Below are 14,081 nucleotides of genomic sequence, written 5' to 3'. Positions count from 1 at the left end.
GAAGAAACTACACTGCCTTCTTCTCCGATGAAACCATGGCTATTTCACAACTCTCATCACAGCCAACGGCGCCACCTTCAAAGGAAGAGAGAATGAGGGAACTGAGTAGATCCAGGGCAAACCCCAATCATACGTAGCCTTTTTTTTCAAACTGAGGCAGAAGATTTGCTTCATGTATTAATTAAGAGGAGAATGAAGTGTGAGTTACAAGCCCCGAGTAGGAGAATAGAGTGTGAGTTACAAGCCCCGAGTTACAAAAATGATTACTCTCCAGGCAGAATGATCCCCAATTCTTTTGCACCCGCGGAGATCCAAAGGCGGGCCTCTCCTTTGATGTTATTGAGCAAGATTGGAGGCGGAGTGCTTTTGTGGCTAAACACCCGGGCATTCTTCTCATTCCATATGGTCCAACTGATGAGCATTGTGAGGGATGCCATGGCCTTGCAATTGGCGGTGTTGATGTCGGAACGATTAGTCCACTAATCCTTGACGGAGCTCTCAAGGTGCCAAGTGGAGGTATCAATGCTCTCAAGATGAAGCCACTCGTTCGCTAAGTTCCAAAGACGGATGGTGAAGCGACACTTGAAGAAGAGGTGTGCTCCGGATTCTTGCTCCTGTTTGCTAAGGCGACAAAGTCTGCAATTTGGTCATCCACGCTTAGCCAATATATCGGCAGTCCCAATCCTATCTTGAGTGGCCAACCAAGCAAAGAACTTGACTGTTGGTGGTGCCAAGCCTTCCATATCGAGTGCTCCATGGGAGAGTAGAAAGTACTGAAGAATTGTGCCGCATAGGCAGAGGCCGCACGGGGGGTATTGCTCATTGCTTGTGTGCATCCACACAATGTCGTCTTTGGCATTCTCTTCAAGGTGAAAGTCATGATTGGTAGTCCAAAGGGCCACAAATTGATGGAGATGCTCTAATATGAAGTGGATGAAAATTTTGACCTTGGAGGCCCAAGCATCCTCGAAGAGAGCCTTCTTTATCTTCCAATTCTTTCGAGACGAAGCATCGTAAATGCTCCCGACCAGGGACCCATGGTGCATCCCAAAAAGGTGTCTTGGCACCATTCCCGATAGTGGAGGTGTAGAAAAGGCTTTTGAAGAATGCAATACACACCACTCTAAGGAGCTAGACAGAGACTTCGCTTGAAGGAAAATTTGCTCATGCGTTGCCCCACGACGACACCATCTTTCAACGTTGCCAAACACCTGATGACCAGCCGAATTATGACTTGTCTGTCGTGATATGAAGACCTCATATCAACACAAACAAAGTAGCATAGCTCGTATCTTCCCCGCTAGAAAGCCACCACGGGTGAGGAGTAGAAAAATTAGGCAACCCTGTCACTATCGCCGCCGCAACCTGCCAAAGTCATGTACAACGAAAACCCATGAGCTTGTAGAACTAGTGGTCGGTAAGTCGTCGGTGTAGACCAGAAGGCGCCAGCGATCGCAAGCCGGATAGATCGCCATCCTCGAGAAGCGGCCATTGAGGAGGGCCATAAGATAATCCCAATTCCGGCCGGATAGAGGAGGAGGACACAAACCTCACAAGTCCATGAGGAAACCGTATCTGGCTGAGCTTCCTCGGATGCCGTGAGCAGACCGGTAAATAGTTGCTTAAGATCAATTTCCCAAAAAACGAAAAAAAGGAAGGAAAAAGGAGTGGAAGTGGCAGGTTATTGGTCGCATGCACTCCCTTGAGCCCTTGAGCTGATCACATGGATGGATGAAGTGTTGGTTCGTGCACGAGATAGCAGCTAAGCCACGCACCACGCACGGGGGAAAGTGGCAGCAACGTAGCTAGTAGCCAACTCGTGCTTCGTTAGGGCTAGCTGCACGCGCGCTTTCAACCACCGCACGTCGGTGTGAGTGGCACGAGTTTAGTGAGATTGTTGCGCGTCTTTACTTTCTCCAGCGCTCTCCTTCCTTCCTTGTAGCTACATACATACATATGCGTGTGATTTCAAGACGCATGCATGCATGCACACGATAAGAAGATGCACAGAGCCTACATCGCTGTAGCCGGCGAGCCAGCAGTAAAATCGGCTCTGATCGCATTGCGAGGCGCAACCCAACTCCCACCAACCGATGCCGGCGAATGTCATCGGGGCGGCGCATCCGGCGGCAACGGCTATAAGGCGTGGTCATGGCAACCATCGGCGAGACAACGGTGACCCAAAGGGATGCGGTGATCTTCTTTTTGTGTGGGCGGTCCGGTAGAATGGAGGGCGACGACTCTGGCGACAGACATCGAGATGGATGCATCGTATATCTCGAGGTAAAAACTCAGGATCTCGCCTTATTAGTTGATCGGGATTTCATAACCACCCTTGGCCGGTTTCACACCAGCCAACATTGACGCGCGAGTGTGTTGGACACCCTTGAAGGGTTGCACCCTAAGTGTTAATGCGATTCGAGGATGCTGCCGCGAGTCATGTCCTATATATATAGATTGCCCTAAGTTTTTCTTCTTCTTCTTTCCTTTATACACACCGATATTTTTGGCGTTTTCAATAAGAGGCCGAGGGTCTTCCCCTACACTTAAGCCTGGGAATAGTTTGTAATCCAGATTGAATCCAGCCCAACCCATACAGGTATAAGGGCATCAACCAAACCAAACCAGACTAAATAGTGAATGCTACAATCCAAACCAATCCAAACTGTACGTATTTTCAAGCCAAACCAATCCAAATTATTCACCCGCATACAGTCTGAAACTGAAGTTTCAAACCAAGGGTGTGTCCGATTACTACGGGAAGAGAAGAGAGGCGTTGGAAGCACATGGTACTCACCACAATGTACGTGCATCGTACATAGAACATCCTATAATGCTAGATATAAGCACTGTAGTTGACTATAGCTGAACTCCATCCATCACGGGTTAAGGAGATCCTGTTTGCACTGTCCGACCTCGTCGGCCAACTCACCGGCGCCGTTGAGCGGGAAGAAGTAGCGGTACACCTCATATAGCGCCATGCAACTGTTGTATATCATGCGGTCTGACAATAGTTGGGCAGCTCGGCCACCGTGTGCGCCACACACAGCCCGCAGTCCGCCGCCTTGATGTCCCTGGCGCAATACCCAAGCCTGTAGATGGTCGTCATGGTTCCGCCGCCGCCGCATCTGAGATGCACCGTGTCCGTTGCCAGCTCATTGTTCACGCCGTTGCCGGACATGAACTTCCCCTGCGCCCGGTCGAAAGTGACCAGGTCCATGCCGGTGGTGTTCTGGGTGTTGAGGAGAAGGCTTAGCTTGTGGCCCGTGCCCGCACAGCCGCGGCCACGCAGAGCGCTCAGTCCTGCCGGGGGACATTGCCGCAGCACTACACAAGGCTCCAGATTGCCGAGGAGGAGGAGCAGACGATGGCCGTGTCGTAGTAAGCCGAGACGAGCGCCCAAAGAACTTGGTCGACGCTGGTCTGTGTCTCCGTGCTAGTGCAGTACACGCCGATCAGGTACATGCCAGAGCACGGACATGTCATCGAGAGAGCAGGAGCATGGTCGACACCGGCAGTGGAGAAGACGAGGAGGACGTTGCCAATGCATGCTTTTTTGATCCGGAAGGGAATCTGGTCGCTGATTTAGTTCTCAATCCATGGGTTGGAACGGTTTGAGACCGTTTGGTCTACTAATGACCAATTAAAAACCATCACGGCACCCTGTAACCCCTCATCCCTGTAACATCCTGTACGTGTAGCAACAGCGCTAGGCACCAGCGAACAAGCTATATCTATCTAGCCGGAGCACGTACGCAGAATAGAAGATGACATACGTACCGTTTGACCGACGCGCACGTACATATACATACGACGCAGCTCACTCACCCACTCGCCGACAGACTCCCGACTCCGATCCTCACTGCCATGCACACAATTTCCTTTTCTCATCACACCACCACCCCCCTCCTCTCTTTATTCCTGTTCATAGGGTAAAGCTCGATGCCGCCTGTGGGCATGTAGACCGCCTGAGCTCTGACCAATGGAGTCAGGGAACACAAAAAACCTCACGTGGCTCCCCGATGCGACCGAGGCCTCCGTCTGTTGGAACGGGAGCCGGAGGACCAAAACGCACATCCATTTATCTGCTTCATGGGACAATGTCACCAAGACAAACATGCAGAAGAAAGAGTCGGACTAATTTGAAGATACAACATCCTCCACACGCCTTCCGGCGGCACAAACCAAAATGAGGGTGAGACCGGAAGACCTTATTCCACGCCATCATCTCGCCACCGCCCTAGTGTCCCCGCCCCTCCCATCGCCAGAGGGGTAGATAGAGGGGGAGGGGGGCCGCGGTCTAGTTGGGGAGGCAGGTAGTAGGCCGGCCTTCGCTCCTGCCGCTAAGTCACCGAAGAGGGGAAGAAAACCATAATTCCTCCCGGTCTAACTACAGATGTAGTCTGATACAGCACCCAACCCAATATCCGATACGCCAAAACCCAATCGATATGAACCCGATATCCAACACTCTAAAACCCTCGTGAAAAGTATCTTCTTTATACATGAATTTTATTGATTGAAAGTCGATTAATATCTTGTATTATTGGCGTGTCGACAACTACAATGTGATAATAAGGCGTAAATGTTTCATCCTTGGTGGATTGATGGTACAACCACAACGTTGACCAACCTTGTAAATTTGTACACAATAGTTAAACGTCAGCCGATTGACTTTAGCTATTGAGGTCAGTTGATTTTGAAGGAAGGAGAAGGAAGGGGCTCGCCGGAGGGCTACCCCATCATCCATCTTAGGGTGGGGGTGAGGGTGGAAGAACGACGATGGTGGGGGACGGTGGTGCAAGTTTGTCGGAGAAAAATTGGTCATCGCCAGGACTAGAGGGATGGCAGCACGGAGGTGGGCCGGAGGGTGGTGCGGCGAGGCTGCGCGGGAGCGCCACCGGCCGTGGGATGGTGGTGGCAGGCGGTTTGCCGGCGGGCTCGGGAAGTAGATCAACTGGAGGAAGAAGAAGGGCTGCCCACCATTTGATCTACATCAAACGTCCCAAAACGACCGACTGACCCAAATTTGAAAATAGGCAACTTACATCTAGCCATCTGACTGATAGGCAAAACTAGTCTATATTCTTTTGCAAGAAGGATCAGATCTATTATAAAGATTCACCGAAAGTACAAAACACCTCAAACATAATAAAAATTACATCAAAGTCCATGGACCACCGAACGATCATTGCCGCCGCCAGAAAGAGCCGCTGACGCGTCATTGCCGCCGCTCCCATACCGGAGCCAGCCAGACCTTATCGATGACAGCCGGAAAATCTTTGTGCACGTGCCCATAAGGACCAGCGCCCTGGAGCCGCAATCCTCGCCGTTGAATCCTTGAATCGATCTGAAGAACCTGACACCAAATATCGCCGTTGCGTACGCATGACGAGAAGCCCTAACCTCACCTCCCGGAAGAGCTGGTGTGAATCTACGTTGGAGCTCTGTCTAATCCGTCCCAACGGACGAACTTAAGGAAGATATGATGCCGGAAGACTGGGTCGAAGAAGAAGCGTCGACATCCGTCCAAACACTGCCCCTGCGAGGATTATAAAACCGTACCTATCTACTAATTGGGTCCGAGGCACTAGAATCCCCTCCCCGCCACCAGCCGCCGAAACGGCAGACGGAGGGGAGGCGAATCCACGGCTCGCTCACCGGTGAAAATCAAAGGGAGGAAGGTTTTTCCCTAGTCGCCTTGCGGCAAAGAAAAGCTCTCGTTGCCTTACTGGTATGAAACTCTGAATTGAGACGAATGCAACCAGTCGATCTCTTTCTTAAAGTACAGTTTGAGGGTGAATTTGTTTTCGAAAGACGATCGCCATCTGTGTAGCTACCAAATTTAATGAACCAACGGAGAAATCGGTCGATCGTTGGTACGTGCAGTCTGCAGTGCGTGTCGCTTTCCAGAGCACCTTGCAGTGGTAGTGCAACTCAGCGACGCACCGCGCGTCCCGTCTCCGTGCGCGCGCGTGCACTCGACGGAGGAGTCGTCTTCATCGTCTCTCCGGCCGGCTATTTATACCCCCTCGTCCTCCTCTCTCTCCCACCACTCAGCGGCACCACTCTCTCCCCCCCTCTCTGCCTTCCTCCCTCCATGAGCGCCATGCTGAGCTCGCTGAGGTACCTGGCCGGCTCGGCGGGCCCGAGCGGCTACGGCTCGCGCACCACCGCCGAGGAGGCCACCCTGCCCGCCGGCGACCTGGGCCACATCACCGCCATCGTCACCGGCGCCACCTCGGGCATCGGCGCCGAGACGGCCCGCGTGCTGGCACGGCGCGGCGCCAGGCTCGTGCTCCCCGCGCGCAACCTCAAGGCCGCCGAGGAGACCCGCGCCCGCATCCTCGGGGACGCCGGCTCCGGCGGCGACCGCGTCGTGGTGCTCCCGCTCGACCTCTCCTCCCTCGCCTCCGTCCGCCGCTTCGTCGGCCGCTTCCTCGCCCTCCGCCTCCCCCTCAACCTCCTCATGTACGTCCATCCGTCCCCGATCCTCATCCTCCCGCCGACCGTCGTCTCCGTCGCCGGCGATCGCCGTGACCAAAACTGACCGATCGGCTCTACGTACGCATGTGCGTGCAGAAACAACGCGGGGCAGTACGCGGAGCGGTTCGCGGTGTCGGAGGACGGCGTGGAGATGACCTTCGCCACCAACTACCTGGGCCACTTCCTGCTCACGGAGCTGCTCCTGCCCGCCATGGCGGACACGGCCAGGGCCACCGGCGTGCAGGGCCGCGTCGTCAACGTCTCCTCCACCGTGCACGCCTGGTTCGCCGCCGACGACGGGCCCCTCGCCTACCTCCACCGCGTCACCCGCAAGGCCACGTACGTCATCTACCTTCTTATTAATCACCACCGTACCATGTAGAGTATGTATCCATGGTGCTTCGAGATTCACGTGAGTCCTTTGCTGGAAACTTGATGGCCCTCTGCAGGCCGTACGATCCGACGCGGGCCTACGCGCTGTCCAAGCTCGCCAACGTGCTCCACACCGCGGCCCTCGCCGGCCGGCTCCGGGAGATGGGCGCCGACGTCACCGCCAACTGCGTCCACCCCGGCATCGTCCGCACCCGCCTCATCCGCGACCGCGCCGGCCTCGTCACCAGTAAGTCCTCCTCCTCCTCCCCTCTTGTTTCGCGAAAATAATCCGAGGTCGGAAAACACCGTCGTCGTCGATGTGAGGCCGGCGCGTGGGCCCAGGAGCCACGTGTCAGCCTCACACCGCATCGACGGTGGAGTTTTCCGACTCATGGAGTCAACAAATAAACGTGGCAAATGGTTATCTTATTGTACCCTGGAACGACTTGGCCACTGCAGACACGGTGTTCTTCCTGGCGTCCAAGCTCCTCAAGACGGTGCCCCAGGTCAGCCACTCTCACTTTCACTTCATTCACTTCGGCCGATCAACGGTTTCCACGCCGGAATCCTGACCCTTGCATGTATGTCCCAGGCGGCGGCGACGACGTGCTACGCGGCGGTGCACCCGGCGGTGGCGGGGGTGTCGGGGCGGTACTTCGCCGACTGCAACGAGGCGGCGCCGTCGAGGCTGGCGTGCAGCGCCGAGGAGGCCTCCAGGCTGTGGAGCTTCTCCGAGGGCATCACCGCCGAGAAGGAGAAGGAGATGAGCCTCCCCGTCACCAGCTTCAGGTTCCAGGTCCAGAGCTCCAACGCCGACCGCGGCATGGCCATCGCCTAGGGATCCGAGCACCGTAAAATTAGTTTTGATCGAAGAACGGCTACAAGTTGTCGCAGAACCTGAAACTGGAGGCTACCATCAAAGTTAGTGCAAAGTTGAGTCACTTATTTTGGAACGGAGGAAGTATTACAGTAGAATTAGTATAGCAGTAGCATATATACATATACCATGTACTACCAGAGTATATATAGCTGTAAATACATACCATATGTATACTGTCAGTGCAATATAATGCTTAGTGTGTTCCACTTCCTGAGCAGCTGAATCTTGCATGTCACATGCTCATCTTCCCTGTCCATCAATCACACACACACACACACACACACACACTAGATTACAATACATTAGATCAAATGTTCAACTCCACTAGCATAGCATGAATAATTATCCAGCCCATTGAGCTACATCCTACATAGATACTCTTCTTTTTAGGTTGGCACCCCGCACCGCATTAGTGCACTTCATTCACTGTTTGCACGTCAGCCAATCATGCCAGGAATCAAACGAACCGCTTGTCTGTAACTGAAGAGAAAAGGGAGCCCTGGATTTGGTTCCCAGTCCCAAATGGAGCAGCTTGCAATTTCTTAAATCCCACGACGCACGGGCGAAAAAAGTCCTCGATGAAAAAAAGAGAGAGATTGATTATTAGAACACACAAAAAAAACGCTTGTTAATCATCCGCTTTACGTTCCACTACGAGGAAAGCGCGCTTTTTCAGCTAGCCCTAACACATCAGGAGATTGGCAGGATTAAGCTGGATGGGCATTCGCCAGCAATCATCTCCTGCCCCTCCCCTGCTGATCATAATCATAATAATCATAAACACAAAGCGGCTTTCGACGAATCAAGCTCGTAACCGAACCTACTGTTCGTACTTAACCAAGTGCTCGGAATGATGTTAGGATATGATTAGCGCAAGATTGGCCTCATGATTGCTTCAATCAGTTGCAGGTTATAATTTAGAAGAAGGCGAAGAAGATTCCTGTGCTGCAATGGGACAACTAATGAATGCCCTGCTTTCACAGAAGTTGCCAAACCCCAAATGGTTTCGTTTGATTGGGAGGTCAGGTGGGCTAATGATGCATGAGTAGCAGCTGGGTTAGGATGGCCCGTAATTTAGTGTTTATATTCGATTCGAGCGGTTTAGTGAAGACAATGATCTCTAGCTACTAAATTTCCAAACCTATCTGATGCACCGTCCACTTCCATTAAGCTGTACAAGAACGCTAAAGAATGACTTTCCTGGCCTCTTCACGCATATTGCAAAGCACAAACTTAATAACCAATGAATATAGGAAAGGAAAAGGAAATTGGTAGGCACATGGTGAACACCACAAAAGCCTGATAAACATTTTGATTATTTTATTTGATAGGAATTGTTAATATCATGTTGCCAGATTTCCTTTCTTAAGGGAATTAACTTGCTAAGACTTGATGCAAGATCAGGACAGAAGCAACATCAGGCTATTTGCTTAATGTAAGACGTTCGAAAAACGTCTTACATCTTGAGGCACTCCCTCTGTCGCAAAATGTAAGACGTCCGTGTCAAAAAACGTCCTACATCTTGAGGCAGAGGGAGTAAACAGGAGCAACCATTTTTGGCAACATAACCTGGAAGAAGCAACCATCAAACTCTTTCTTTAGAGAGAGTTTTTGGCCATGGAACCTGGAAAGCATGCCAGAGAACGAAGTCCTTCAGGATCCATGCTTAAGCGGTCCTCAGGAACAAAAGGTATACCGGACCTGGTAGGAACTGGGAGTCACTCGGCCCAGGAACTCTTAACCTGGTTTACACAATGTAATAAGGGAAAAAAATCAACATGAGTATCACTCAAACAATAATTATAGGCTTTTCGACACTGCTGAAGCTCAGATATCTCCGCACAAGTATAATTAATAGATAAAGCCGGTGATTTGCAACAAGAACATACTGGAGAAGAACTGAACTGTATAGAACATGGGTGATGGTTTTACAACATCCACAACAACAACATCCGACAATTGAGAATTTGGTTGGTATAACCAGCTAATATCACTCTTACAGTCTACAATTAAAACAATGGTAAGCCTTACAAGCTGATAGGGTTGCAACCCTTATCTGTCGCCCCATTCAGCCGCCTGATTGCTGTTTTGCTGCGGTAACACCACATCTCAAATGCCTCGGTGAGGTCAGGGTATCTGAACTGGTCTGCTTTCTGCATCCATTCCGACAGGATATCCGACTGGTCACCTGAAGGCAATGCTAAAATCAATGAAACAATTGCGCTCTCAATGTTCTGGCACAAGCCCGCGTCCATCTGAGGGAATGCCTCGTCTTTCGCCTTTGCATCAAGGAAGCGCTTTGTTGTCCGGATGTACGGGAGCCATGTCTTCACAAGATGCGCTCTGGATGTTGAAGGGAGAATCACAGAGCCATAGCCAACAGCATCCAAGGCCTTTCCAGTCACTTCTATAAGCTTTGTCTTCACAGCCCAGAGACCTGAGCTATACTTCTCGTCCTGAACCACCGAGACAACATGGTCTGAGATTTCTAACCAGCCAGAAACAAACTCGTTCATCAGCTCAATCTTTGTCAAGACAGTGGTTATCCAGTCAATGTCAACTAAGCTGCGCACAATCCTTTGCTCTGCTTGTTCAGGCAATTTATCAAACTCTGAGGCCAAGAGATCCAGTCCGGTCCTAAGGGTTGACAACAGTTTTGTCAAACCTTCCCTCAAGACAGACCTTACATCTTCATCCATCATAACAATTGCAGGGTCATCACCGTCATGGAGCATGAAGTCAATCTGCTCCTGAGCAGCAGTCTTGAGGTCATCAAAGAAAGCAGCAGCTGAAGTCTCCATGGACGTAGCGAAGCGCACAGCGGAGATGAAAACAGTCTTGACAGCGTTGGCACTGGGAGCTTGCAAACGGGCTAACAAAGGTGCAGCAGCTTCTGGGGCCAGGGTCTGAGCAAACTGTAAAATCTCTTCCTCCTCCTTTTCGTCCCAGGAAGCAGATTCAAGGTATCCGATGCAGGTTTCCGCAACGAACTCGGATTTGAGAGAGGTCGCTGCCCGAAGAACGCCAAGAGCCGACTTAACGGAGGTGATTGCGTCCTCAATCGAATCTCTCGAAAGATACATAAACTTCAACAACTTGACATAATGGTCATACTCAGCCCTCGGGCACTGGACTTCAATGCAGTTATTGCTACCACCAGAACGGGCATCACTTTGACCCAGCAAGTCCGCGAAATACTTGCTCCTGTTGGAGAGGACGGACGAGTGGCAGGGAAACCATTCTGGCTGCTCGCCGCGAGCGCCGGTCCTTCTAAAGCAAACACGGACATCGCTCGTAGACTCGTCAGCAAACTTGTATCCATCAACTGCATCAACCGTCTCCATAGTGAGCGATAAAGTATACACTGGAGATCAGTGGCAGCAGTCTTCCACCTTCATTTGCAACAGAAACCCCACAAACCTGCACAAACATCATGAAAACACGATCAGTTGCTTCGACCACGGGTGCAAAACAGAAGTGCTGGTTATACATAAATCCTACGGCATTGGTACCCAAAGCAAATAAATGGAAATAAATAGCATGCTGCCCGACGTCCGAATCTGAATCCGATTTAGAGTCGGCATTCAGACACCTGGTTAACTAACTACTCAAACCTTGCTTTATTTAGATTGTTTCGTCCGCGAGAACCTCTTCAGGGGTACTAACTAATGGCACTGGAGCGCCAGAACACTCACAAATTGACCAGAGCTAACACCGGACATACTGCCCATAGCTGACACCTGCCTCTGGTCTGCTCCAGAAAAACAACACCCCAGTTCCTCACAGTTGGGACTAAAAATCAGTACGCGGATGTTGTAGATCCGTGGGCATCGTGCGCGCTAGAGCAAAGGGGAAATCCAGGGGGTTCGTCGGAGTATCTACAACCGGTGGCCTGGAACTGGAACCCAGCAATCCTCCGCCCCGACCGAGCAAAACCGACTCCTAGGCGATCGTCGGGGACCGAAGCCGGCGCCACGAGGGCGCTGTACCGGCGCGTCCTCCCTAACCCGCGCTTCTAGCGACGGAGCACCGCCCAGATTTGAGCGCGGCCGCGGCGAAATCCGCGACAGGGATGATGTCCGCGGACGAGGTGGGTGGATGGGTGGATCGGGGGCGCGGTACCTAAGGAAGCCGGCTGATCGCCGCTCCGGCGGAGGGAGGGCGAGGGTGCACGTCGCTCGTCGCCGTCGCCGGGGAGGGGGGGAAGCGATGGCCGGTGGGGGTGGGGCGTTGCAACTTGGGGGCGAGTGTGGTGCGGTGGGATGGGAAGGGGGGTGGGGTGGGGTGCACGCGGTGGGGGAGCGGATGGCCGGGCTACATCTGGCCCGTCCGTTTCTGATCGGGCCGCCACCTGGCCAGCGGACCATAGATGGATGTTTATCCACTCCGACCTCGCTTGCGCCCCACATGTGCACAATGTCGACCGAAAACTACCGAGTGAATTTCTCAAAAGAGGGAAAATGTTTAAGTAAAAGGCATTCAAGGTCATAATTTTCTTTTTTTTATCAAAGTTGCCAAATCGATTTTGTTTTTGGGGAACATATATCTAAGTCCTGCTAACCAGAGTTCGATCGGGTGTTGCTTCGGCTACCATCACATCGGCAGGGGGCGCTTCGACTACTGCCGCGTCAACAGGGGCTCGTGGCGGGACATATTTGCGCGGGAATCGTTTGATTTTCTTTTCTTCAAAAGGGCCCATTTCCCAATCTCAGAGAGCGAAAGCTTGTTTCTAAGGAAGGGAGCGAAGAAGAAAGGCTTGCTGTCATCGCCTTCACATGCAGCAGTACTAGCTCCTCGTCCTCCGTAGCTACCGCGGGAGTTGTTTGTCGTCTGCCAATTCAGGACTCGGGAGGGCCATTTGGCTTGACTCGAAACCAACACTCTCAAACGAGAATGTGTCTTCTATGAATACCCTAATGACTGGTTTAGAATCATGGATTGTTTGAAGTTCAAGTTGATTTCACGAAGCCCTCAATCCAAAGAGGCGATCATGTGTCAAGTTCACATCCATAAACTGGCTATTTTTGCCATCAATTTATGTCTTTTTGGTCAAGTCCTTAGAATTTCTCACTATTAGTTCTATGCGGATCAACTCCTTATGCGGCCTTATCATAAAAGCTATAAAAATATCAGAAAATAAGCCACAAACCATCAATTAAGAGAACATGTAGATGGTACCGACAAAATTGCAACCAAAACCCTAACTTACTATTCCCATGACAAATGTGGGCTAAATCCAAAAAATATATATTCATATTAGGGTTTCCAACTTTGAGTCGTCCACACGAAGCAACAAACACATAATCCGGGCGTCCAAACAACGAAAGCTACCCGAGGATGAGATTAGAGTTTCTCTTGCTGTAATGTAGATTAGGATCTCCGACTCGCTGCACCAGGAGCATCTTCACAGAGACCGTTGTCAGTTACTCGCTAGATGATGGCCAATGTGTCTCGATGGAGCAACTACCGACCGCCACCCTTTGGTTGTCTTCAGTTCGCCAGAGCGGAGGGTGATGAAAATGAGGCATACCTCAACTGAGAGATAAATACAATGGGGAGTGGGGTTTGCGACTATCCACGTCTTGCAACTGGTGCCCCCTGCTAACATCTCGGGGGTCAAAGATCCATGCCGACTAGTCAAGGATGTATGTTGCTGCTTAGATGTAGTTTCTACTTCCAGCTTTATTTTGGCATTCTACCGAAGTCTTGTGAATTTGACATTGGGGGGAGGGTGTCCTGTGAGTCCCCTAATTGGTTTGGAGTAGTCTAGCTCTTGAATCAAAAGAGAGAGTTGCGTCTTCACTCTTATGATTCTTTCCCTTGCTCTTTTTGCTTGTTTCCTTTGGTTGTAGGTCTTAGAATCTTAGTGGTGTGAACGCCTAATGGTTTCTATTACTAGAAATAGGGGGAAACCCCTTTTGTTCAGAAAAAATTACAATCTCAGTTCTTGGATTAGAGTGGGGTATATGGATAACTTAGCAAGCATTCAAAATAGTATACTTAATTTTAAGGCAATAGGTCATGACCCACAAGTATATAGGATCAATCGTAGTCCTTTTGATAAGTAAGAGTGTCGAACCCAACGAGGAGCACAAGGAAATGACAAGTGGTTTTCAGCAAGGTATTCTCTGCAAGCACTGAAATTATAAGTAACGAGTAGCTTGATAGCAAGATAATTTGTAACGAGCAAGGAACGACAATGGTAACAAAAGTGTAGCAAGGTAGCCCAATCCTTTTGAGGCAAAGGATGTTGGGGAACGCAGTAATTTCAAAAAAATCCTACGCACACGCAAGATCATGGTGATGCATAACAACGAGAGGGGAGAGTGTTGTCCACGTACCC

General features: G+C 51.1%; 2 protein-coding genes and 1 pseudogene across 2 annotated transcripts; 1 reads left to right on the top strand and 2 right to left on the bottom strand.

The window, feature by feature from the left end:
* Window positions 1-2,879: 2,879 nt before the first annotated feature.
* On the bottom strand, window positions 2,880-3,677 carry LOC125518227 (annotated as a pseudogene).
* A 2,379-nt stretch (window positions 3,678-6,056) lies between these two features.
* Window positions 6,057-7,955, top strand: LOC125519357 (short-chain dehydrogenase TIC 32 B, chloroplastic-like). The gene is made up of 5 exons (XM_048684195.1): window positions 6,057-6,471; window positions 6,583-6,825; window positions 6,936-7,105; window positions 7,318-7,364; window positions 7,451-7,955. The coding sequence occupies exons 1-5, from the start codon at window positions 6,101-6,103 to the stop codon at window positions 7,694-7,696; spliced, it is 1,077 nt and encodes a 358-aa protein (XP_048540152.1). The 5' UTR covers window positions 6,057-6,100; the 3' UTR covers window positions 7,697-7,955.
* Window positions 7,956-9,624: 1,669 nt separating this feature from the next.
* Window positions 9,625-12,009, bottom strand: LOC125519356 (BTB/POZ domain-containing protein At3g05675-like). The gene is made up of 2 exons (XM_048684193.1): window positions 11,861-12,009; window positions 9,625-11,158 (listed from the first exon to the last, which is right to left on the bottom strand). The coding sequence occupies exon 2, from the start codon at window positions 11,080-11,082 to the stop codon at window positions 9,766-9,768; it is 1,317 nt and encodes a 438-aa protein (XP_048540150.1). The 5' UTR covers window positions 11,083-11,158; window positions 11,861-12,009; the 3' UTR covers window positions 9,625-9,765.
* Between the last annotated feature and the right edge of the window lie 2,072 nt (window positions 12,010-14,081).

The sequence above is a fragment of the Triticum urartu genome, chromosome 7 (assembly GCF_003073215.2).
Source record: "Triticum urartu cultivar G1812 chromosome 7, Tu2.1, whole genome shotgun sequence".
NCBI classification, from domain to species: Eukaryota; Viridiplantae; Streptophyta; class Magnoliopsida; order Poales; family Poaceae; genus Triticum; species Triticum urartu.
The sequence above is the reverse complement of the archived record's forward strand: the minus strand, read 5'-3'. Positions and strand labels throughout refer to the sequence as shown.